The sequence below is a fragment of the Phoca vitulina genome, unplaced genomic scaffold, assembly GCF_004348235.1.
Source record: "Phoca vitulina isolate PV1807 unplaced genomic scaffold, GSC_HSeal_1.0 scaffold59, whole genome shotgun sequence".
Classification (NCBI taxonomy): Eukaryota; Metazoa; Chordata; class Mammalia; order Carnivora; family Phocidae; genus Phoca; species Phoca vitulina.
The window spans coordinates 1,106,562-1,130,389 of NW_022589762.1; the positions used below are offsets into that span (position 1 = coordinate 1,106,562).

A 23,828-nucleotide genomic window follows, 5' to 3' on the forward strand; every position below is an offset into this window, starting at 1 on the left:
CATACAACCTTAGACTCCAGAGCTCAGGGTTTGGGTGGGGGCGTAGGGAGGAGGGAGGCTCTGGAGAAGCAGGGAGGTTGGCTGATGTCCTATAATTCCTAAAATGGACTTGATCATCCATGGGGAGAGGGTGGGAGGGTTTCTCTTGTTATAATTGTGTTCAACTAAGACACATGGATTTCTGGGACAAATTATTTTTACACAGGGAATTATTCTGGCAGCTTTGTCAGAGCCAGTTTAATAATAAAACAAAACAAAAAAAAGAACCTTGCATTTTTAGTCTTTAAATTACTTTAATATACATAATCTTATCTCCCCCTTCCCTCCTTCTTTTTGCCTCCCCCTTCTTTCCTTCATTTATTCAAAACCAATTTTGTGCCTTTCCAAATACTTGGGCGGGGGGCGTTACTGCTCTTCTATTTTGTGGATTATCCATTCAATTCCTTCTATCTCCTTGTCAACTTTTGACCATTTTCCTGTTAACCTTTTCATTGGAAGGAAAAGTTGGATAAATTGCTGAAATAAGGTTAGAGATTATCACTGGATTCAGATCTCACATGTTTTTCCCAGCCTCCCTCCCCTTTGGAGGATCTGAGAGGGTAATTTGGCAGTTCAGTGTATTTTTGTAACCTCTAGCTAACAGGAGAAGAGATGTGGAAGAGGGAAGATACGATTAAATCAGTGTAGACATTGTTAAGAAATTTATTTGCAATTCTTGTTTTTTGTTTTTTGTTTTTTGTTTTTTTAAATAACATCATTCCTTAGATAAAAATGCAATCTTACAGGAATATACATAGCGTCTCACACAGAGATGACCCTGAAGCTCTTCTCGAAAGGTTACCCCTTCTAGATTCCTTGGCCTTTCTCGAGGGTGAGAAGGCGCAGCAGGCGAGGCCTTTGACAACGGGATTATTTGATGATTACAAACTGTACAACAGTATTTACAACAGTAAGACCGTGAAGTCGTGGAGCCTGGAGGAGAAGGTGTGGGGGTGGTGACAGGTGGGGGGATGACGATGGAGGACAGTTCATCTTTCTGCGTTGCGCTGAGAGCAAGCGTGATACAGACTGGTTTGGGGGCATGAAGATGGGCCTGAGCAGGAGGACATGAGGAGAGGAGGGAGGAGGGGCTATTCTGGAGCCTCTGACGTGGACCCAAGTTCTGCTTGGCAGCTCTAGGGTATTAAAATAAAACAAGCAGATTATGAGAGTAATAGACATTCTAGTGCATCACAGGCTGGGAACCCGCCACTTGTCCAGATTTGTTTATGCCTTTGATAGCCACAGCCTATTTGGTCTTAGCCTCTATTCCCACGAGGCTCTGGGAGAACAGCACATGTTCTGGGAAGGACAGGAAGTGGCTATGGGGTGGTGCCTAATCTAGTTGAGAAACTAAGAGATGGATTATAAATTTGGGGGAATGGGATGGAGCTCGATGCATGGGTGGTGTGATGTGTGCAAGCAGAAAAGTGCCCATAGCATTTGGGTCACTGGAGTTACCTTATGAGGGAGCTCTTTGCACAGGGTTGTTTGTTTACAGTTGTCGACCCTCCTTCCCAAGTTTTGTTTTTTTCTTTTAAGCCTTGATGTTGTTTCTCCATGTTGGGAAATCTTAGGGGGAGGGGACTTGGAACAGGACGCTGTGACCTGTCCTCTTTTGTTCTTCCTGTGACTCTATAGAAGGGAGCCTTCTCGTTCCCCTCCCAGTTGCAGGCTCAGGAGAGACTTCATGCAGTGTCTGCGACCTGCAGCCCTCAGCAAGCTTTGGCAGTGACTCACTGCCGAGGCTGGTGCCCGCTCACTCTCATCTTCCTCATCCCTCTGCTTGTACCCTCGAAGACTCCATGAACATCAGAACAGGAGTTCTCCAGGCTCAAACTGTGAAAAGGAATCACTCTGTCCATTTCTGTATTTTTTCACATAGAAATTACCCTTCCTTAAAACTTACAACCTCTTCCACCAAGAGACTTCTTTGATAATGACCTAGGTGAAACATTTTCTTATGTATGAGGTACATGAGTGATTTTTAGATGGCAAATTTGAGGTAAATGACTGATTTATGGTAGATTAAATGTCATGCTGCCCTTTCTAGGAATCTTATCAAATCAGAGTAGATTCTGGAAAGTGGGGTGCATGGGGTGCCCCCCAAAAGAGAGTACAGCCGTGAAGAGGCCAGCATGTGATCTGAAGGGAGAATATTTGACTCTGGTGATGTAACATTTCAAGCTTTTGTTTAATTATCTAGTTTTGTCTTGTCTTCCTTAATTCAGTAGAGACTGAGGGGATTTCTGTGGAAGTCCCAACTCTGACTCTACTTTCAGTGTTGAGTTGATTTGTTCAACTCAGCTCAATATATCCTGCTGGCAATCTCTATTTCCCTTTCAGAGACCGATCAAAAGGCTTTTGTAGTATACCAGCGAGCTGAAGAGTCTTTACTACTGCATCTTCTCCGGAGCAAGCCTCTGAAAATCATATGAGGGAAAAGTCTGATTGTAGAAGTAATTGTATTTCTTAATGTAGATAAATAATATTTAGTTCACAGTAATAATAGGGTCAGATGGCACTATTTCTACTAAGGAAGTTACTCTGCTTCACTCTCCATGTCTCTCTATACAGTACTCAGCCCTCTGGGAGGACAATATCATTTGTGCAGAGTTCAACCCCAGCACCAGCCCCTGTCCCTTAAGGAAGTGTGTTTGTGTGCATGTGTGTATGTGTGCATGCCCGTGTGTGCATGCGTGTGTGCATGAAGATGAAAGTGTGTATGTGTGGTGTTCAAGTGTCTCCCAACCATGTGAGAGTCTGGCAGAAACCGCCTGTTACATTGGTATCTGGCTTCACAAAGCAAGGTTTCATTGTTTTGAAATAAAAAAAAAAGTTAAAACCAGAACTAGCTTCACAAAGAAACTGTTTAAGAATCTGCACATTGGATTCTTTTCAACTCTCTGTTCTTCTGACTAGACTGCGGGGAGGAAGGAAAAGGGGGGGCCGGGCAGGAGGCTGGAATAGAGAGAAAGGCTTGGGGAAGGGGAAAAAACCCCATCCCTGACTGCTGTAAGACACTTCAGTCCCTTGTCTCTTTTCCTTGTGTCTCCTCAGAGGGAGCTGATGGGGAATCTGGATGTGGTGACTAAGAGCTTCACTGTGCATGACGTTAGGCTTCCCTTCATGCCTTCTGCCCAACAGGAGCCAGTTTTAGGTGGCATGCCAGCTAGTATGAGGGGAGGGACACCAGCAAAGAGGAAAGACAGGGTGGCAGATACCCCACATCTAGCCAGATAGGTTGAATTGTCTGGTAAAACAATGATTGCAATTTTATTGTTCACTTTTTCCAAAGTTGATCCTTGAGGCATGATCCTCTCCCCTGTACTGGCCATTGCGTGGATTAACTGGACACTTCTTTCCAGAAAATAGGAACAGAGCATAAAGAGTCAAGACATGCCCTTTGCTTTGCCTGCATTTTCCCTCCAGTTCTCTCTGTGCCAACACTTTCCCCCAACCAGAGCCATGTCTTTAAAAAAATGGAACTGGCCTGCACTCTTACCAGCAAGTGTTTTACTAAATTGGGTCTTAAGTGGGTCCTCTTGAAACCAGATTGCCTTTTTCTGGCCTCTTTGCTAAACAGTTTCTAACTCTTAGACAATGATATTTCATCTTTTCTAGGTCCCTCAGGATGGAGATGCCATCATCTTCCTTAGCAACATGTATAATTATGGTTGATGAGGCTAAAAACATGACTACCAGGGTTATTCTGTATGCCTAAACTAGCTTCTTGTTACATGTCTTGACCTTTAAGAATGATGAAACCCTTCTGATGACTTCCAAACTCCTCATTTTTAGGGTGTTCTTATTTCTCAGGCATTGAAAGCTATCCTTCTCCTGAGGTTGCCTTATTATCTATAGCTGAATGATCAGGAGATGTTCTGGAAGGAAAATGTCTGTGAGAAACTGATAGCTTCGCTCCAGACAAGCCCCTGAGGTTTGGAAGCAGGGTCACAGGATCAAGACAGAGTAAGGAAGCCTTGTTCCTTTGTCCTTGGACCTCCCAGTCAAAGTTAGAGGGTGGGGGGTGGGGGACTATAATAGCCTCTGAAGCAGAACAGAGAAAAATTCATGGAACAAGCCAAAATCTAGGAAAACATTCTCCTCTTTTTGCCTCAAGACCAAAAAGAAACTTCTAGAAACAGGCAGAAAGGAGACAACTGAAAATCTCTCTGCTTAATATAGCCATGCACATGCCTAATTATTAAAAAGCTAAAGTGTGGAAATACAAGAGTCTGGGCCATTCAGAGGACAAATAAATATCGTTTACCAACCCTCAGAACTTACATGGCACTTCTTCAAGTCCCGTTGGTCCTCAGCCATTGACTGCTTTCTGCTGCCACTCAAGGGTTCTCAGAAGATTTAATGGTCATGGGCAAAGTTCTGCTCTAGGTGGAGGGTAGACATCACTTAATACACTGCGGAGGAGGTTCATGATTTCATGATTGATTTTACCAGTCTGCATGATGACAGGTATCCTATGTCATTCCTATACCAGTCGATCATGAGGTCAGGCCAGAAAGACCCATTGCCCTACACAGGGAACTCCCATCTGAAACTCCTTTCCTTCCCAGCAGCACAGCGCCAGGTGCCCTTGTCACTGCTGCCATTGTTCTTGCAGGGTGCAAGCCTAGCCGGTCTTCTGACAGAGCTGACTAGAAAGAAGAAGGGACCCTGTAGGTGTGAGTGGTGAAAGGCCAGGGGCCACACTTAGGCAGGGCTCTAGGGGGAGTTGGCATGAGCCCAGCCTACAGCCCATGCCACTGGCCAACGAGATTTGGTGATGCAGAAGACAAGTCCAAAAGGAAAAAAGAAAGCAGCATGAAGGTTGAGTGAGTGCGTGTGTTGGGTGTGGGTGTGTGTTTGTGTATGTGTGTGTGGTCAATTAAGATTCTAAATTTCTATCCAGGGACCAAATATACAGCAAAAACCAGATATCAATCCAAAAGGGCTCCCCTCTCCACCATAACTAATATCTTAGCAGCACAATGGTAGCTATCTTGGGAAACCAGACAAAGGACGACACCTAACTGTAATTTCTAGAAGGGCTTCATGGCACTGAAAAGGAGCCAAAAAAATTTGGATGGGTTGGGCTTGGAGAAACAGGAAGAAACCCTTCTGCTTCTAGACTGTAAGTTAACCTGGGAGTATCTGGCACGTTTCTCCACTTTTTCATGGATCAGTCCTTGAAAGTGAGACTCGTCTTCACTGGGGAATTGACTTTCCCCGACTTTAATTTCTAGGTTGCTCACATAAGGGCTGAGAGCGCACTGGGACTGGAAGACATTCACTGGGTAAATCCTGGATGTTTGGGTCCTGTTTTCCCCAAATCACCTCCTTTTCAACCATCATTGTTGAAATCTATTTGAAGGAAACAGCACTGATAGGATGATGCTCTAGGCAGACGAAACTGGGCATAAGAGACGCTCCCACAGAGTCTCCGGTTCCACTATCACTGTGACCTCCCGATGTGTCCTGCCTGGTCCTGGTCCCCTCCACAGCTGCCACACACACTAGGGTAGGTCTGGAGGAAATCCTGCTCCTGAGTGAGGAAAAGATGAAGTAAGACAGAGCTGACTTTAGGATGGACAAAGATTTTACCTGGTTGCTGTTCTCTGGGCCCTGCTGTCTGAATTTGGGTAGAGCAGTTGCCAGAGGGAGGATTCCCTGGCCTCCAGGCAGCCCGACTCTAGCTCCAGCCTCTCAGTCAGCGTACGCTTTCCTGAGGAGACCACTGAGGAAAGTTTGTGGAAGTGAACAGAAAAGCCAGCCACCTCTCCCGTGGGGGATGCTGATGCTTCTGGTGCAGGACTGCCCCTAGACAAAGTCCAAATCAGAGAGCTGGAGCAGAATGGGTAGAGTGAAGACAGGACTAAGACATGTCCTGGTCTCTCAAAGCAAGATGTAGTACAAGTATACTTATCAGATAGTTTTGGAAAAATGGAGGGAAACGGAAGCGAACACAAGATATGCAAAACAGTAAAGTCCAAACCTGTTGGTGGATCGCAGAATAATGATTTACACTGGTGATACCTTTGCTCATTGTACAAATTAAAAGAATATTCGTTCCCTTTCCCCCAACCACATATAGAAAAGCACTTCAGAGTTCAAGGGTAAAGCTTGTCACACTCCAAATACAAAATGATTTACTTACATGCAGCAAAATATACAAGAAGGGAATTCAAAAACAAACTTAATTCAATTCATTATATTCGCTTGGCACAATTGCAATTCAGTTTTAAAAAAATATTTGTAAAATACTGAAACTGACCTGAATTCAAGTATAACAGTTTCTTCAACAGAAACATTATCAATGCAATAAAACATTACACGGAATATATCGAAGCAAAACGCCTTCTTGAGTTTTTCCCTTAAATTTCTCTGCGTTTTTTTTAATACAGTTTTAATGCCAACACAACTCACAATTATATTTTTAAAATGAATATTATTGCATTGTTTTTGCATATCTTGTGGGACAGGAAATGCAAAGAGTTACTGATTCCCATTTCAGAAGCAGAGACAGTGGTTTGTTTTTGCTTTCAAATGGCCCCAGATTCAGATCTCCCCACAGTTAGACCAGAAAGGGGGAGCTACACACTCATTCACACATGGGCGCACTGTGTGGGTGTACATACACACGGACGACAGGTGCCCAGACGGCCCACCACACACACACACACACACACACACACACACACACAGAACACACACATACTCGCAGAGACTCGCTCATCCAATCTTCCTTTCTCTGGCACCCACAAATACACCTCGCATTAAAAAGAACCCAACTCAATCACCCATATGTGCAAGACCGTATCAAGTGCATTACCTTTAAATTATAAAACCAAACCAAAAAAATTTTTGTTACTACCTACGGAAATTATAACAAATTATTGCGCATACACAATGGCTGGTAAAACTTGCCTACGGCGGCTCTATTGAACCTACCATAGAAAAAGAAAACCACAACCGTTTAAATAATACAGTAAAACCAAACCCGATTTACATTTGCAAAAGTGAAAACAGTAAGGTGGGTGTACAAAGCTTTGTAAACACTTCTTCCTCCCCTCCCCCTGGGAAAACAAAATTAAAATAAAACAGAAACCAAAAAAACCCCCGAAAACTGCAACATGCTATCAAGAAAAATGTCAAACCCTAAAACAAAAGAGCGCTCAACAAGAAGCTCAGCACCACCTCGTCTTGTCAAGGGCCGGCTGCCCCTTCCCTGGCAGGCGGTGCCAGTGCCCCCTCGGCCCGATGCAGGCCCAGCCGCTGGGCTGGAGCTCGGTGGGCCTGTGCAGGGAACGCTGGTCCTGATGCAGATGGGCGGGGTGCGGCGGGGAGCCTGGGCCTTGGAGGCCGCACACAGCCCTCGCCCTCCGCTCCCTTCTGCTCCGAGCTCCTGCTGCCTCGGGCTGCACCTCGTCCCTCTCTGGGACGGGGCTGGGTCCTCGCTGCAGTCACACCCCTGCTTCCTTCTGCAAATCCACAGGGCCCCGGCTCTATGGAGACAGTGAGGCTCATACAGAATATGTGCAAAATGATTTTTTTTTTTTTTTTTTTTTACAAGCAAAGTTGAAAGACACCCGTTTGACATAGGGTCCTTTTGGTGAGGGCTACCGCAGGAAGCTGAGGTTCTCTTTCGTGCCCGGAGGTGAGGGCAGGCATCTCTTCTCTTGCTCTCCCTCCCTGATTCTTCCACTCCTCCTCACCACTCTACCTCTGTGGACACAACACAAACTGGGGTTGCTGCCTTCCTTCCCCCCGGAAAACGGATTCTGCACACCACCCAACTCTGCGTCTTGTCCCAACGAAATGAATGAAGACGCTGTTCCGGTTAACTCCAGGTCACGAGAACAGTGAGGCACTTCTGAAACGAACCCATTAGGAACATTGAAACAAATAAAAAACCCAGCGTCTCCCCAGCCCTAGCGACTACAGGCTGCCGGCGTGGGCTCTGCTGTCCTGGCGCTCCTCCTCGCTCCTCCGACACGCCCGAGCCGTGGTGCAGCTCTCGCCCTCTTGGCCCCCCGCTCTGTCCTGCCCCGGGTCCCTGCAGTTAACAAAAGGTAGTAGGGTGCCGTTGGGGCTCTGCTGGGCGCCCCCACTGAGGATGTTGTCGGCGGCGTTCTCCATCTCCTCTATGGTCATGTCACAGGCATCAGCCAGCTCCTGGGTTGTGACTTCGATAAACTTGGGATCTTGAGCAAACTGCCCCAGTCCTTCTGAAATCAAGACCTGAAGTGGGGAGGGAGGGCCATGAAGAAGAACCAAAGAGGAACATTATTCCTGGAGGTCAACTCTTCCCTTTAGGGCTGGAGCAAGGGGCCTGGGCCTGGTGACTTCGGGAAGTTGAGTGTGTGTGTGTGTGTGTGTGTGTGTGTGTGTGCGCGCGCGCGCAGGCGTGGTTGCAGGGCTGCTCCCAGGAAAGGAGCTGACCCGGAGCATTGCCCAAAGGCGTCAGGGATGTGTAGGCTGGAGGAGAGTTGTTTTGGCTGGGATACTCAACAACTGTTGTCGAACACCTGAAGAGGCGCCGCGGGGTGCTGCTGTACCGCGGCTCAGGCAGAACCCGGCCTGCCCTGTCTTTTCTCCTCCCTGGCACCCCTAGATGCCCCCCTATTATTCTTGCCCAGAAACCTTCACTCTCCTTTGGGGAAACTGTTAAACTTGTGCCCCTTGCCCACTGCTGGCTGGCTACCTTCGTGGGGGTGAGGATCCTGGCGTGGGATGTGTGCAAAACGCCACGTCTGCACCTGCCTCCGCCCCAGCTCCAAAGGGCCAGCAGGCGGTCCTAGGGCTGCTCCCTCCTTCCTAGTGGCTGCTTTAGTGACCGGCTTCGGGGAAACCAGAGGCTGAGCCAAGGACAGGGGATTAATAGTGAAGCCTGAATGCCTTTCTCCCAGGTCCGTTTGCCCTGCTCCCATCACTCTTTATTTCCTGTCCTGCTTAAGTTTTCTTCAGAGCTCCCACCCTGTGGGACATGCTACATCCATGCTTATTTACGATCTGTCTCTCCTCACCACGGCATGGGCTCCTGAGAGCAGAAACTGTCTCTCGGCTGTATCCCCACACCTAGAACAGTGCCTGCACATGGTTGGCACTCAATCGGGATTTGTCAACTGAATGAGGGATAACCAAGGCCAAGTGAAGAACAGGGGTTTTGGAGCTAGGAGGGACCTTAGAAGTCATCTGGTTTAACTCTCCACCTCTTGCATGACAGCCTGATGACCAGATGGGTGTTGTCTCTGCTTGCATATATCCAGCGATGGCGGGCTCACTCCTTTATAGGAAAGCCCTCCTCATTTTGGGAAAGCTCTGTTGGAAAGGTCTTCCTCATGTAACCTGAAATCTGCCTGCCTGTCAGTTTGATCTGTCGCTCCAGTCCTGCACTCGAGACCCCCTGCCCAGGACATGAGGGACCTTACAGTTGGAGATGCCCATTGTGGCCTCCTAAGCCACCCCCTTTCTTGGTTTGCTTCCCTAACTCCCTTGACCAGTGCTCATATGAGATCGCTTCTAGGGACCTTGCCAATCCCTTGCCGTGTCCCTTTGGGCTTGTTCCAGTTTGTCAAAGTCCCCTAAAATGTGGTGCCAGGGTCGCACTAGATGCTCTGGCCAGGGCAGAGGATAGAGGACCTGGAAGCACTCTTGTTCTAGAATAGTGATTCTCAACGCTGGCTGTGCATTAGGATCATCGCAGGGCTTTAAAAAATACCCATTTACTGTGTCCTAGATTTCCAAAGCTCTCCAGGTTATTCTAATGCACCCCAGGCTCGAGTTCCACAGATCCCGACTTTCTTTGTGTGCAAACACAGCCCAGGCTCACCCCTGCATCTGGCGTAGTCAGAGCTCCCCTCTGGCTGTACCGCGAGCCCCGGGCCCTGGGGGGCGTTCTCTGGCCTGCGGCAGGGATATGCTACTCAGTCCTTTCTCCCTCTGCGGCAGGCCCTTCCCAAGCAGAAGCCTCTAGCGTCTTGTGTGATCACAGTTCTCTGCACACCATGCCCTCCTCCCTGGGAGTGCAGATCTTTCTGGCCAAGAGACTTGACATCCACTCTACTTGGGAAAGGACCAGGGACTCCCGTCTCAGTTCCTCATGCGAAGTCCCTGGGCTGCCCTCCGCCTTTCCCTCCCCCACGTGCCGTGCGGCCCAGGGTCACTTACCGCTTCCACCAGACTGCTGGCACTGCCGTGGAACTGCCTGCCCGGGGCCCCAGCCTGGCTGGGCACAGTGAGGGACACCGGCCGGGCTCTCCGGATGGCGCTACTGCCCCCAGCGCAGGGCGTGGGCTCCCCAGACCAGGAGCTGCAGTGGATGGACGGGAAGCTGCTGTTGAGTTTCTCGCTGGACTCGGCCCCCTCCAGCCTCAGGGTGGGGATCGGCTGTGGGGGCCACCCTCGGCTGCCCGGTGTGGCTGGGGGGGTGGCGCACGGCCTGGGGGACGTGCTGGGGGAATGGCTTCTCTGCAGGAGGGGGCTCAGGCCAGCCACTGCCAATGCCTGTGGACACACAAGGAGCTCGAGTTACTGGGAGAGGCGGACCTCTGCTTTCTCAGCAGCTCCTGCTCCCAGCTAGTCCCACCCACCCGGGGCCCACGCCTGTCAGCCCTCTGGCTCCGACCTCATCGAGACCCTGGGTTAGCTTCTGCCACCCTAAGATAGATTTTGTGACCGTGCCAGTCTGAAAGGCTCGCTTTCTCCTCTAAGTTCAGAAAGCTGTGACGGAGTGGAATCAAGAGCATCCCCTTCTTATCACCGGCCCTATCGCCGGGCAGCTGAGAATCCTCTGGCTTTTGGTTTTCTCGTCAGTAGTCTAGAAAGAATGCTGCCCTCACCGTCTGTAAAACCAGGACACCAATGCCCTCTATCTCCCTATCTTGTGGGGTTGACATGAGGTCCAAGTGAAATAAAGCCTGTGAAGAAGTATACTGTGCACCACAAAGATCTAGACAGAACCCGTACTTGGTTTTAATTCTTACAGTTAATCAGGCCATGCATCATGTCCTGCTGATCCTTAGCTCAGGTCATCTCTGAACTGTTGTTCAAATCTTCTGTTTTTTGTTTTTTTAAATTAAAAATTTTTTTTTACTGTTGTTCAAATCTTACACTGTATTTACATGTTGTGTCTTCTGGCCCCCATTATGCTCGAGAATCCTGAGGCTGGGGCCTGACACTCGTGTCAGTACCACAAGGACCCGCTCTGAGCTGGTGTCCACGGAGAGTGGCACTGTGCAGTGGGAGAGCCCAGCCGAGAGGCAGAGGGAAGGGAACGCTGCAGCCGGGGCTGGGGGGGCAGTGGGAAGGCATGGAGGGGCAAGTGTAAATAAAGAATAGGTTCTCTCCCGTAGCATGGTAAGAACACATGGGTGAAATGGACTTCTAGAAATCTTTAAAAATAGCACACGCAGTGTCCCCTTGCCCCCAATCAGCCTGCTAGTCTCTTCTGCCCACAGCTCTGGACGGTCCCCAGCCTGGGGTCGCTGGTTCCCTGGAGATCTGAGGGAAGTGTAAGGCTACGCTCAATACTCCAGAAAGCCCCACGGAAATCATGTGTGTGCTGGCCATGCCGCACAGGCTAAGCGACACGGTGAGTCCTGTGAGCTGAAATAGTATCAACTTAGCTGAGCCACACTGGCCATCTTAAGCACATTTTAAGCCTTGATTGGCAGATGAGTGCCCTTGGGTATTAAAAAAAAAACCCCATTTAATGCATAGGCTTGTGGTGAGGGAGTATATACTTAGAGAGGAAAAAAGTTTGGGAAATTTGGGCTCTAATTTGCCTAGAGGTAAGGGACTGGCCTTTGATTCTTTGAGGCTTCCATTAGTTCTAAGATACTGAGAACATGTTGGATACTGATGTCTTGGATTTCACTGGCTCAGCTGGAGTCAGCCATGCCAAGAGATATTTCAATTATCGAATCTTCTGAACCTGTTCTCCTTGGACATCAGTCTCTACTCCTGATCATGTTGCTGGCAGATTCTTTAATCACTTCTATATTTCGGGGGATGGGTTTGTGTGCAGCTAGATCTCCAGGTATTTTGCAACTCTAGGTATGATTACGTCTGCCCGAGTGCTCTGTGGTGTAAGCCGATGTCTGTGGAGGGAACATCTGTGCCATTGTAGGAAGAAGGTCAGGCAGAATACTGGAGCTGCCGATCCTTCTGAACCATGTGAGGAGCTCCTGTTCGCCAGTATTTCCTAGGTGTCCCTCCACCCCCCCAGGGAAACGACAGACCTTGTTAAGGTTCTCACTTGCATGGACGAGTCCCCTCATGTGGGGCTGTTAGGGCCAGGGGCTAGAGCTATCAGTGGTCCAAGACAGGAGGACTGAGTGGGGTCTTGGGATTTGCCATAAGCACGGGGGTTGTGTAGCCTGCGGGGTGCTGGCCAGTGATGCCTCCTAAAGTCTGGGCTACCTGATGATGAACCAGATGCAAGGGCAGAACTGTCTTCTGAGAGACGTCTCCCCCTTGATTCTTCTGTCGCTTCAGACATTCCAGGTGGAAGGAGGCCCTTCGACCTGCAAAGCCAGCCAAAGAACTGTGATCAGCACAGGGAAAAGGGACCCAGGTCTGTGAGCCTCAGACCATGGGGGGTGCAAGGAGCCGTGTGAGTGGCCCCGGAGTCAACACCTCCCTACCGTTCGCCTCTCATAACACGTAGCATATGGCCAAATCCCAGCCCCGCAAGCCCTGGCCTTGGAATCCCATCTCATTGCTCCGGAAATCTGCCCAGCCCCTGCGTGGGGCTGTCTGAGCCAGTCACTCGAGTGCCTGATTCGCCACATCTGAAGAGAGAGAGAGGTGAGTATTTACCTAGTGAGGCAGAGCGGAGGAAACCCCTCTTTGGAGATTGCTGGACGCCTCTCTTGTCCTCCTCAGGTGGTGTTAATTGCCGATTTTCATCGTCCTGATAGGAGAGCCTGGAACAGAGAACTCCTGGTGCTTATTCTGCGAGCCGGGAAGCGCCACCCGATACGGAGAGCTGCCACCCCCTGAAGGCAGTTTGCTTTTTTCCTTAGTGAAGGGAACCCCTGCTTTGTGCTTTCGTAAAGGTTCGGGGAGCGGGCGACAGGAGCTCGGCCCCCCCAGCCAGGCTCGGCCTGGCTCTCCCACATCACGGATGTTCCCGGCTCCTCACCCACAGCCTGTCTGCTCAGAAGCCTCGCATTTCTGATTTTCGGCAGTAGAAGCACTCTTGAGTCAAAGTTGGTGAGAAAGTTGGCAAAAAATGTTAGGCCCACAAGATTCTTTCCAGGAACAGCCTAGGCTCCTCTGTTTACATATGTGGATGCTAGTTACCCTGACCACTCCCGACTTCAGCCCAAACTTCTCCCCCTCTCCCTAATTTCTCCCTGGCCTGCCCACCCTTCATCATCAAGCCACATAAGCAGCTGCCTACGGACAAATCTCCAGTCAGCCAGTCAGTGAATAGCAGAGCTGTAAGGGGCCTGGCTGCTAGGCCTTTTGGATGGGGACTCACAATGAGAAATAGACTGTACATTGTCCCATTCATATACACACCTACTCGAACTCAACTTCTTGAACCATATTTACCTTTTTTGCATGCATTGCCCTCTGGTGGTTTCTATTCTACTTCAGTCTTTTCTATGTCACTAAACAATGTCAGTTGCAATCCACTAAGTTGATTTCACAGTCCCCAGGGGGAGTAGCCTGCCGGCCAAGAAGACAGGTGCTTTCTAACCCCTTCACTTTACGGATGAGACCACTGACTCTGTCCCTGGTGTAACTCCACATGCTTTGAGGGCAGAGAATGTGTGGCCGTCCCTGCTCCTAGCATACTGGCTTTGATCCTTGGTACATGTGCAGGAAAATTTCTGACCAAAAAACCTCCAAACCTTTCTTCTCATTTTCAACGTGGTAAGCTTTCCCTATTGTATTTTCTTCTTATCCAAATTGTACCCACTCTTGAAGACCCAGCTTCTATTTCATCTTGTGCCAGGAGCCTGTTATGGTCACCTTGACCTCAACCTCCTCTGAATGTCTGTCCCCTTCATTGCTTGTACTACCCTGTGAGTGAAAATCTCCATGTTATCTCCCTCTTCTGAGATCTTAAGTGGTTTGAAAAATATCCTTGAGTGCCGAGGCCGGTTTATTCATGATCTAGCAGAGTGCCTGGATGCACCAAGCACCAGAGCCAAAATGGATTGAAGCATATGCTTTTCCTGATTTCTAGGGTATGTGGCCATGTAAAAATTTGCAGTCTCTAAAAATCAAAAGGCTGAGGAGCTGGTCCTTCCTTATTATAAAGTGCTTTTAGCAAAGCTTCTAAAACAATGCACCTTAAACTTTTTGAATGCAACCCACAGTCATAAATACATTTTATGAGGCTCAGTACACGGATATATGTATTGGCAATTAAACAAATATTTCACTAAATAATACCTCTGTGACATTGGATACACTATTATCTATTGTCTTATTCTAACCTATGCTATTCTGTATTATGCTGTTCTTTCTTTTAAAGTGCTGATCATGGCCTGGCCTTCTGGCACCTGGGGGGTGTTTTCTGGGGGCAGATACAGAATTGCCTCTCATATGTCTTGGTTGATTTCAGAATCCTCTGCTCTTCAGCCCCTGCAGGGAAACCATGCTTAGCCGGCGGAAGGGGCTGGCTGGGGCTGCTGAGCCTGCGGGGCCGAACAGTAAGGGGCTCGTAAGAAGACGTACCAAGACTAAGAAACCAGCGGGGGCATCAGCTCAAGGGGATAACTCCAGCCCTCAGAAAGTTTCAGCCTCTAAAAATGGTAGGAAGAATCTAAGCAGTTACTGGCTGATGACGTCAGAGCCAGAAAGCCAACTAGACAAAGGTGTAGAGGTGAAGTTCAGCCCTGGGGATCGTAAAGCACAGCCCAAGCAGACAGCATGCTGGGATGGCCTTCACAACTCCCAGCCCCAGAACTTCCCTGGGGCCCTGAAGCGGGAGAAAGAAGCCTTCTACCAGAGCAACTGTGAAGAACCAGGCATCGCAGGACTTGTGAAGCTTGTGAGGTAGGCGTCCCCAGACCACATACAGTTTGAGAAAAATAATCCCCATTATGACCCACCCAGCAAAGAAGACAACCCCAAATGGTCCAAGGTCGATGTACAGTTTGTTCAGATGAAGTGTTTCATGACCCTGGTGCCTGAGCTCAAAACCCATCTCCAAGCTCACAAAGCCACTGGAGGCCCCTTAAAAAATAGGGCTCTCTCCACTCGCCAGATACTCTCCATTCAGCCCCTGACCCGAGAGGAGTTTGATTTTATTTTGAGGCTGCAGGAAAAGGAACCAAGTTAACTGGGACACTGTGGCTGGAATGGGCAAGACAAGACTCCAGAGAAGTCAAGCTTTTGTAAGACGAAAGAAGGTGTGAGGAGACTTGTTATGTTCATCTGGGGCTGTGTACATAGGTGGTTTTCATGTACCTTTTTCAATAAAACATTAATATAAAAGAAAGTGATGATCATAATTAAGTAAATGTCACAACCTTCTAATGGGTCTAGACTTGTAGTTATATTAAAAACCTCTTAAAAAATTCCAGCACTGACGAAAACCTCAGCCACTGTTTGCCAACAGTGCCCTCTGCTGGGTGGCTCTATTATAAGTAGTTTCATGAACACTTATTTGCCAATGTGTGTGTGTGTTTGTGTGTGTGTACTGAGTCTCACTATAAAATATATTTATGACAGTTGGTTTCAGCAAAAAAAAGTTTATGAGACAATGTTTTGAAGTCTTCCTGAAAGCACCGCATCACGAGGAAAGGCCAAGCTAACCAGGGACAGTGGTGTGTATGTGTGTACGTGTGCGTATGTGTGTGTGGGTGTGGGCGGGGGCATACATCCATCTCCCGCATGAGGTGACAGATGCTTTGCAGGCGTTCTTCTGACATGGGACCCCCCCTTCCCCAAGTCCTGCCCAGAGGAGGGATTCCAGGGAGCTGCCCTTCACCCGCAGACCCTGTCCTGCATATGGGCTGGCCCAGGCGGAGGCAGCAGCACTCACATCTCTGTGGAGATCAGGCTGGGCTCGCTGCAGTACTCGGTGTCTTCGCTCATCCGCACGTCATAGGGCTCAGCCTGAGAGACCTCCTCCTGACACACCATGGCTATCTGGCTCTCCCGGGAGTGGCACCTGAAGGGTCCAAGAGGGAGAAGTGAAGTCAGAAACTGCTACCCCCACCGTTCCCTCACAGGTGAGGCGTCACACACACGCGCCCACACAACCACACAGCGAACACACGCACACACGTGCCCACTCACCCACACAGTGAACACACACACACACGCACCCACACACCTGCCCACACATCCACACAGCGAACACGCGCACACACGTGCCCACTCACCCACACAGCGAACATGTGCACACACGCACCCACACACCCGCTCACACACTCACACAAGGAACACACGCCCACACAGTGAACACGCGCACACACGCGCCCACACACGCATACACACACCCGCCCACACACCCACACAGCGAACACGCGCACACACGCGCCCACATACTCACACAGCGAACACGCGCCCACACAGCAAACACGAGCCCACACACCCACACAGCAAACACGTGTACACACATGCCCACACACTGAACATGCGCCCACACATCCACACAGCGAACACATGCACACAYACCCACACAGCGAACACGCGCCCACACACTCAGCCAATGTGCGCACACACRCCCACACACTCATCCACATACGCCCACACACCCACACAGCGAACACATGCACACAGACGCCCACACTGCAAACACGCGCACACACACACAGCGAACATGCGCACACACTCACCCACACACCTGCCCACACACCCACCCAGCGAGCATGYGCACACACGTGCCCACTCAGCCACACAGCGAACACATGCACACACACCCCCACAGTGAACACGCACACACACACCCACACACCCGCACAGTGAACACGCGCCCACACACCCACACAGCGAACACATGCACACACACGCCCACACACCCACACACAGCGAACATGCGCACACATGCACCCACACACCTGCCCACACAGCGAACACATGCACACACACGCCCACACAGTGAACATGCGCCCACACTCACAGTGAACACGCACCCACACACCTGCCCACACACCCACACAGCGAACACAAGCACACATGTGCCCACATTCACACAGCAAACACGCGCCCACACACTCACACAGCGATCGCRCACACACACGCGCCCACACACCCACAGTGAACACACGCACACACCCCCCCACACACAGTGAACACGCACACACACACGGTGAACATGCGCACACATGCACCCACACAGCAAACACGCGCACACACGTGCCCACACAGTGAACACACACATGCACGTGTCCACACACTCATACATTAAACACACACACATGTACCCACACACTCACACAGTGAACACACACATGCCCCCACACACAGTGAACACGCCCACACGCACCCACACACTCACACAGTGAATATGCGCGCACACATGCCCACACACAGTGAACATGTGCACACACATCCCACACACACAGTGAACAGGCATACACGTGCCCACACACTCACACAGTGAACACGTGCACACATATGCCCACACACTCACACGACCGCTGTGGCCTCTTCCTCCCACAGTTGCTGACGAAGCAGCAGAGCCATGGGAACAGTAAGATCAGGATCAGGATTCCATACGGAATAAGCATCTCTGGGTTAGGACCCAAGGAGATCTGAGTTCTGACCCCAATTCAGTTGCCCTCTGGCATGAGTCACTGGCCCATCCCCCATGCTTCGGTATCCCCATCAATAAAATTGGAGTAGCGTATGCCCTGCTTGACTCAGAGGCTTGTCATGAGTAACAAATGAATTAACAGATGTGATGGGGTTTTTATAAGGTGGAAAGGTCAAGCTTTTAAAACAGGGGCTTGGGCTGCTCTATACGGGTTGGGTGGGTCCTGAAAGGGCTGTCCTCTCCCTCTGCTAGAGAAAGCTGGGCCTTTGGTTGCTGGTTGGGCAGAGCCGGGAAGTTCCTGGGGTCACATATTGCCATGCCTCTGGGTTTGACATTGGGTCCTTAGAGTGACGGCAAAGACTAGAAGCCTCACGTCGATGGGTTTGTTCTCCTGGGCAGTGAGCCTGAGTCCCTGCTGAGCTTGAGACCCTCCTGCACCAGGGTGTGCCCTGGATGATTCTGCTCACCCTTTGGCCCAGGTGTTCTCCCTTTTCCCGTCTGTGCCTCTCAGTACCTCCCTCAGTCTTTCTTCCTATAGATCCTGAATGCTGGGGCTCACTTTACTCCCAAACCCATGAAGGCATGAGGGAAAGATCCCAGTTAATCCTCTCAGGGCCAAGCGCTGGATCAGTGCCCTAGATTTGACCCCGGGGCCTCTGAGCTGTGGCAACTCAGGAAGCTACCCTCCTCGGGTACCTACCCGGTTCTCTGGAGCAGGCCCTACCAGGTGGCTGCCCATCCCACAGTAAGGACAGATGATATGTTGAAGGCTCTTGATGAGGTGGGAAGAGGGAAAGTGAAAGGAGTTTTGGGGAGCCATCATGGGATGAGCTGGAGACGGAGAATGGCAGCAGGCAGGCAACACCACTTCTCAGGGGCCGCTGTGTACAAGACATGCTGGCCCGTCCCCAGCAAAAGCAAAGCCAGTGTTGGGCCACTGCACTTAGCCTTGAGCTGCAACATGAAGGCTGAGACCCCAGAGCTACAACTTGGCTTAACTTGTTCCTCCTCACCAAGCTGAAGCTTACTGCCTTGAGTGTCGTTTTTCTCACTGTGCAGGGAGGGAGGGAGCCAGTATTTAGTGAGCATTTACTATGTGCTAAGCATTGTGCTAGGTGCTTGCGTGTACTGTAGTTCATGGATAGAGGGATCTGTGGGGAGAAGAAGAAAATCCCCCGATGTCTCTCTTAAAAACCACTCTCCCTTCATTTAATACAGACCACAGTTTAATAGGAAAATACCCTCTGAAGGAGGTATTAGCTCAGACTGAGACGCTAATGATGGACATAATGAGCCTTCCTAAAGAAAAGATTTTGATATGGGGAGCAAGGGAGAAAATGGCACCAGGACTGAGTCCCTGAAGTTCGTAGGAGGTTTGCAGAAAAGGGAGGGGCCACCAAGACAGGCACGGGCCAGCCACTTGAACTCTGATACTCCCCTGTGCAAAGCTAACCTTTCAGTCAGCATACAAAATTCAGGGCTGAGCACACTGCCCTGAGCATGGAAGGCCTCAACATACATCTCTTGAGTAGAAGGACTCACCCAACATTGCTTCCAGGTGGTTTCACCAGCCATTCTTCCAGACAGTAAGGTAGACTGATGGCCAATCTGACTTGGCTGTCATCAGACACCATTAAATGCCCAGGCCACATAGGTGTCCATGGGGCCACTTGAAAGTGGGTGTTAAGAAGGGAAATGAAAACCAGGGGGCAGGTATGCTGGCTCCTTAGATGAAAGCAGCTTCAGGACACTTGTCCAGAAAGACACTCACACATCACAATTATTTTCTAAGCTTGTGAGCAGGAGAGATCTGCCCAAGAACATGGCATGCTGGGGATCTGCTTGGCCTGCTGTGGTGGGGGTGCTGTCCACTAAGAGTGAGGTGGCAAGATGCAGGGAGGCATGTCCTCTCCCATCCAGCCTTGGGAACCCAGAGCTGTTGATAGAAACAGGGAGGAGACCCTTTAGGCCCAGGCTGTGCTTCTAGAGGCCTAGAGCACGGCAGTAGGCACCTACCGTCCCATTATACCATAGCAATGCATCCTGGAGCACCAGGGAGCAGAGGGTGGGGAGAAAAGCATGCGTCAGGTGGTGGGAGATCAAACTACCAGGAATGATCCTACACTGGGGCAGAATGGGCAAGCACTACGGTGAAGGGCCTCCTGCCACCAAAATGCCCCTCCCAAGAGGGTTGAGAAGGGTGTAAAGAAGAGGTGGTAGCTCCATTCCCATCCCAACTAGGCCAAAGGCCAGGTTTGTGCAGACTTGGGAGAGGCCGGGGGAACAGAGTCTGTTGTGTAGCCAGGATGCCAGCATCCCGGGGGGCGGGGGCCTGGGCTCCTCAGCTTGGGTAGCATGAGAGAGCACAGGAGGCTCTGTCCCGCGGTGTGCATCACAGGACACTTGAGGCCATCGGGACCATGGTGCCTTCCCCCAACGGCGGCTGCCACATTTAATCGAGGGCAAGATTGGGAGGCCTATCTCTTGGTGGGATCTGGGGCAGCAGCCTCCATCCCAGCTCGAGGGGTGAGTGGTAGGCCTGGGGGCCAAACTCTACCCCCCATCCAGTCTGGGCTGGAGTGTGTGGGGCCCCTGTGCACGGGCCCTGGATGCCCCACCCTCCTGCTTACCTCTTGGAGCTGAGCTTCCAGGCTGCCTCCTGTACCCGGACGGCAGGAGACAAGGGGGGCCCACGGCCCTCCACGGTGCTGACCGTGCTGGGGTAACCAGCGGGGCGGGGGAAGCGGCCCAGGGCAGTGTTGTTGGCATTGTTGATGTTGGCGTTGGAGCCAGTGGATGAGTAGCTGCTGGGGGTGAAAGTGGAGTCCACCAGTTTCTCGTGGGACGGCGACCCGGTGTCGCCTTGGCTGTTAGCCGCCTTGTTGATGTGCAGTGGGCGCTGGGTGGTGAAGGTCTGGGGGAAGGCGCTCCGGCCGTCGCTTTGGTAGCAGCTGACGTGGTTGCCGAACAGGCCGCCGGCCCTCTGTGGGCGAGACAGGAGGGGTGGGAGGAGGAGAAAGCCCTCTCAGCTACCTCTCCTTCTCGGCGAAGGCACGGAAGGCTGTCTGCCTTCCAGAGAGCACAGCCATGCCGGGCAGCACAGGGTGGACGGGGAGCTCTTGGCCCACGTGGCCTGGCAGCTGGAGGGGAGGGACGCAGACGGTCCCCTCTGAAACCGCTGGGGTGCCGGTGAGGGACAGGACCAACCAGGCACGAAGGCTGCTGCCCTGGGACTTTCTACCGAACCCCCTGAGGACTCAAGAACCAGTGTAGGATGGCAATCCTTAGTTGCAGCCAGTCGCTCGCTCGCCTTGGCGGCTGTGAGGCACTGGGAGGGCTGAGGGGTGGGGAAAGGGACCAGGAGATTCTAATGAGAATTTTTAAAACGGAGATCCAACTGGCTCACTGAGCTAGAAACTATGTTGGCCAAACGGTTTTGAAAATAAGGATGACACATTGACTCCATTAATTATATTATGGCCTTCTCTCTCCCGTGGGCAATTCTTAGAGATTTCAAATCAGGACCCAGTGTTTGCCCCCAACATTCTTTCCTTGTCCTGGGGTGAGTGGGCAAGTAGCTATCTGCAAGTTGGTCTGTGGGGTCTCGCTGGGGCAGGGAGAGCATGGTGCTGTGTCCCTGAGGCCATTCGGTGATGGACATTTCACAGTGATGAGGATGAGGATGGTGATGACAGGGCAGCCACAGGCCAGGCAGGCTGTCCTCCCTCCCAGTGTCTCCACAGCCCAGGACCCCTGCGTGGGGACTCGCAGGGCCCTGGCGCGATGCTGCTCGGTGGCTTCTCCCTTGCTTCGGAGGTATTTTAGCCAAATACCTTCGGGGTTCGTCAGGGACCACCATGAATGGAGAGAGCAAGTCAGGTTCGGTTTCCACCGAAAAACGGATGCTCAGCCTCCATATCCAGCAAGGGAGAGGGAAGGAAGGCTGGAGGGGACTTTTGTGACTTGGAGAACACGTGCTTTCTCTCAAGAGGACAATTGCCCCTGGGCTCCGCTCCTCTGCTGCCACGTGGGAACACAAGCCAGATTCTCTGATTTTTAAAAGACAGGTCAGAGGTCTAGGTTTTTATTTGAATGTGCCGGATTTCTGAATGCTGGCAAACAAAATCTGTCTGCAGGTTAGATGCAGCCAAAAGTGGCCCCATGGTTTTGTAGCTTCTAATGCAGAAGGTTCTCCTAGGAAACATGTCCCTTAAGAAAATGGCTCCTCCCCTCTTTCTCCGAGAGCCAGGGACACTCTGGGAGCTGCCATGTCCTGGGAGCCCAGGCTTGAGATGGAGTCACACTTGGAGAAGGCCGAGGGTTAGGAAGTAGCTGAGTGGGAAGAGCCTGGAATCTGCCAGAGAGCTCAGGGCTTTCTCCCTGGATTTCCTTGGCAGAGCGCCAGCCCACCCTCTTGCTTCCATCTGAGCTTTATAAAGGTAAGAGAGTGCTTCTGTGGCATCCACCTACCCTGAAGATGTCGTCTTCGGAGGCAGCAGACACAGCCTCCTTCATGGCCTTGTCCAGCTCCTCCTCGGCCGTCAGATCTCCAGAGATGGCCCGTCGGATCTCAGGCCCGATGTCATGCAGCGTGCGCAAGCCAGCCTGAAACCCAGAGGGACACCCAGCCGCCTGACCCGCTGCCTCCCCATTAGGCAGGTGAGCCTGCTGAGGGTTTATCTGTGTGTGCTAACCAGGGATGTGCTTCGGGACCTCCCTTGTCTGCCCCAGACTGGAAGAATCCATTTCTCCACCCAGGAAGGATAAAGGCACATTAGGAGCGGCCGTGAAGCAGGCAGGACTGGTGAAGCAGGGTGTGTGGGAGGCAGTGTGTCGCCCCTTCACACACACACCTTTGGAAAGCCTTGGAGCTCCCTGAAAGTTCTGGAGGGACCTGGCCTCTGACCCTTGGCCAGAGGTCGGAAGAAGGTGACCAGGCCCTTCCTTAGGGTGTGGACCCCCTCCTTGCCTCTTACCTGCAGGGATAGGGCGTTCCTCTGGGAGGGTTTGCCCACCAGGCCCTGCTCTTTGCGCTTCTTGAATTTCCGGAAGTACTCCTGGATCAGGAAAGTAGCATAAAACTTGCCAACCGTGACCTCGTCATCTGAGACAGAAGAGAGGACAGAGGGGAGGTAAAGGGGGTAATTCAGTTGGGCTTCATTCACTTTTTTTTCAGCATCCACGCTCTCCGAAGTTTTTTAAACTTTTTTTTTTTAAGAGGTAGTCCATTCACATGGTTCAGAAAGGCAAAAATATATTACAAAGTGTACAGTGAAAAGTCTCTCTCCCACCCCCCCATCCGCTGAGTTACCACCTTTTAATAGATAACCTTTCTAAAATTAGTTTCTTTTTTTTTTTTAAAGATTTTATTTATTTATTTGACAGAGAGAGAGAGAGAGTTAGCGAGAGCAGGAACACAAGCAGGGGGAGTGGGAGAGGGAGAAGCAGGCTTCCCGCTGAGCAGGGAGCCTGATGTGGGGCTCGGATCCCAGGACCCTGGGATCATGACCTGAGCTGAAGGCAGATGCTTAACAACTGAGCCACCCAGGCGTCCCTCTAAAATTAGTTTCTTGAGTATTTTTCCAGAGAGTCTTTCTGCAAATGCTTTCTGCAAATAAGCAAACATATTCTTAGCCCCTCTTTTTTTTTTTTTTTTAACAGAAGTAGCCTATTATCAAAATTATTTCCCACCTTGCTTTAAAACCAATAAAAAAGTGTAAAAAAAACTTTAAAAAAGTAAAAAAAAAATTAACTGACATTGCTAACTAATTTTTTATTTGAATCCAAAACTTGAGGTACCCATCATAAATTGACTAGTCCCCTAAGTACAAACAGTTCTGGTTAAAGATGGAGTTTGGTGGAAGGAGTACCTTTCTTCTCTAAGTTTGGGTTTTGCTTTCAAACCAGACAGACTGGCTTTTCTTACCATGTGGCTTGGCTGGATCCCTGCTGGGCTAGACCCCCAAGTTACACATGACATAGTCAGCCTCTGTGTTGGGAATGAACCAGGTGGTGGAGAAGCCAAAGAGTCTCCAAGGAGAACATTGCATGCCCTGTGAGT

General features: G+C 50.7%; 1 protein-coding gene and 1 pseudogene across 10 annotated transcripts in view; one reads left to right on the forward strand and one right to left on the reverse strand.

Annotated features, from left to right (window-relative positions):
• Positions 1-325: 325 nt before the first annotated feature.
• Positions 326-23,828, reverse strand: part of CACNA1C (calcium voltage-gated channel subunit alpha1 C) — a 665,215-nt gene continuing 641,712 nt past the window's right edge. For 6 of the 10 annotated variants that reach the window (XM_032390971.1, XM_032390977.1, XM_032390968.1 and 3 more), the window contains 8 exons: positions 22,744-22,871; positions 22,238-22,372; positions 20,398-20,750; positions 16,049-16,177; positions 12,862-12,968; positions 12,463-12,566; positions 10,210-10,545; positions 326-8,280 (listed from right to left, as the gene is read on the reverse strand). In XM_032390971.1, the coding sequence (XP_032246862.1) occupies positions 7,978-8,280; positions 10,210-10,545; positions 12,463-12,566; positions 12,862-12,968; positions 16,049-16,177; positions 20,398-20,750; positions 22,238-22,372; positions 22,744-22,871 (1,595 nt within the window). In that variant the 3' untranslated portion in view covers positions 326-7,977. The remainder of the gene's footprint in view (positions 8,281-10,209; positions 10,546-12,462; positions 12,567-12,861; positions 12,969-16,048; positions 16,178-20,397; positions 20,751-22,237; positions 22,373-22,743; positions 22,872-23,828) is intronic. The other 4 variants (XM_032390974.1, XM_032390972.1, XM_032390973.1 and 1 more) reach the window with 1 other exon arrangement.
• On the forward strand, positions 12,977-15,515 carry LOC116623636 (annotated as a pseudogene).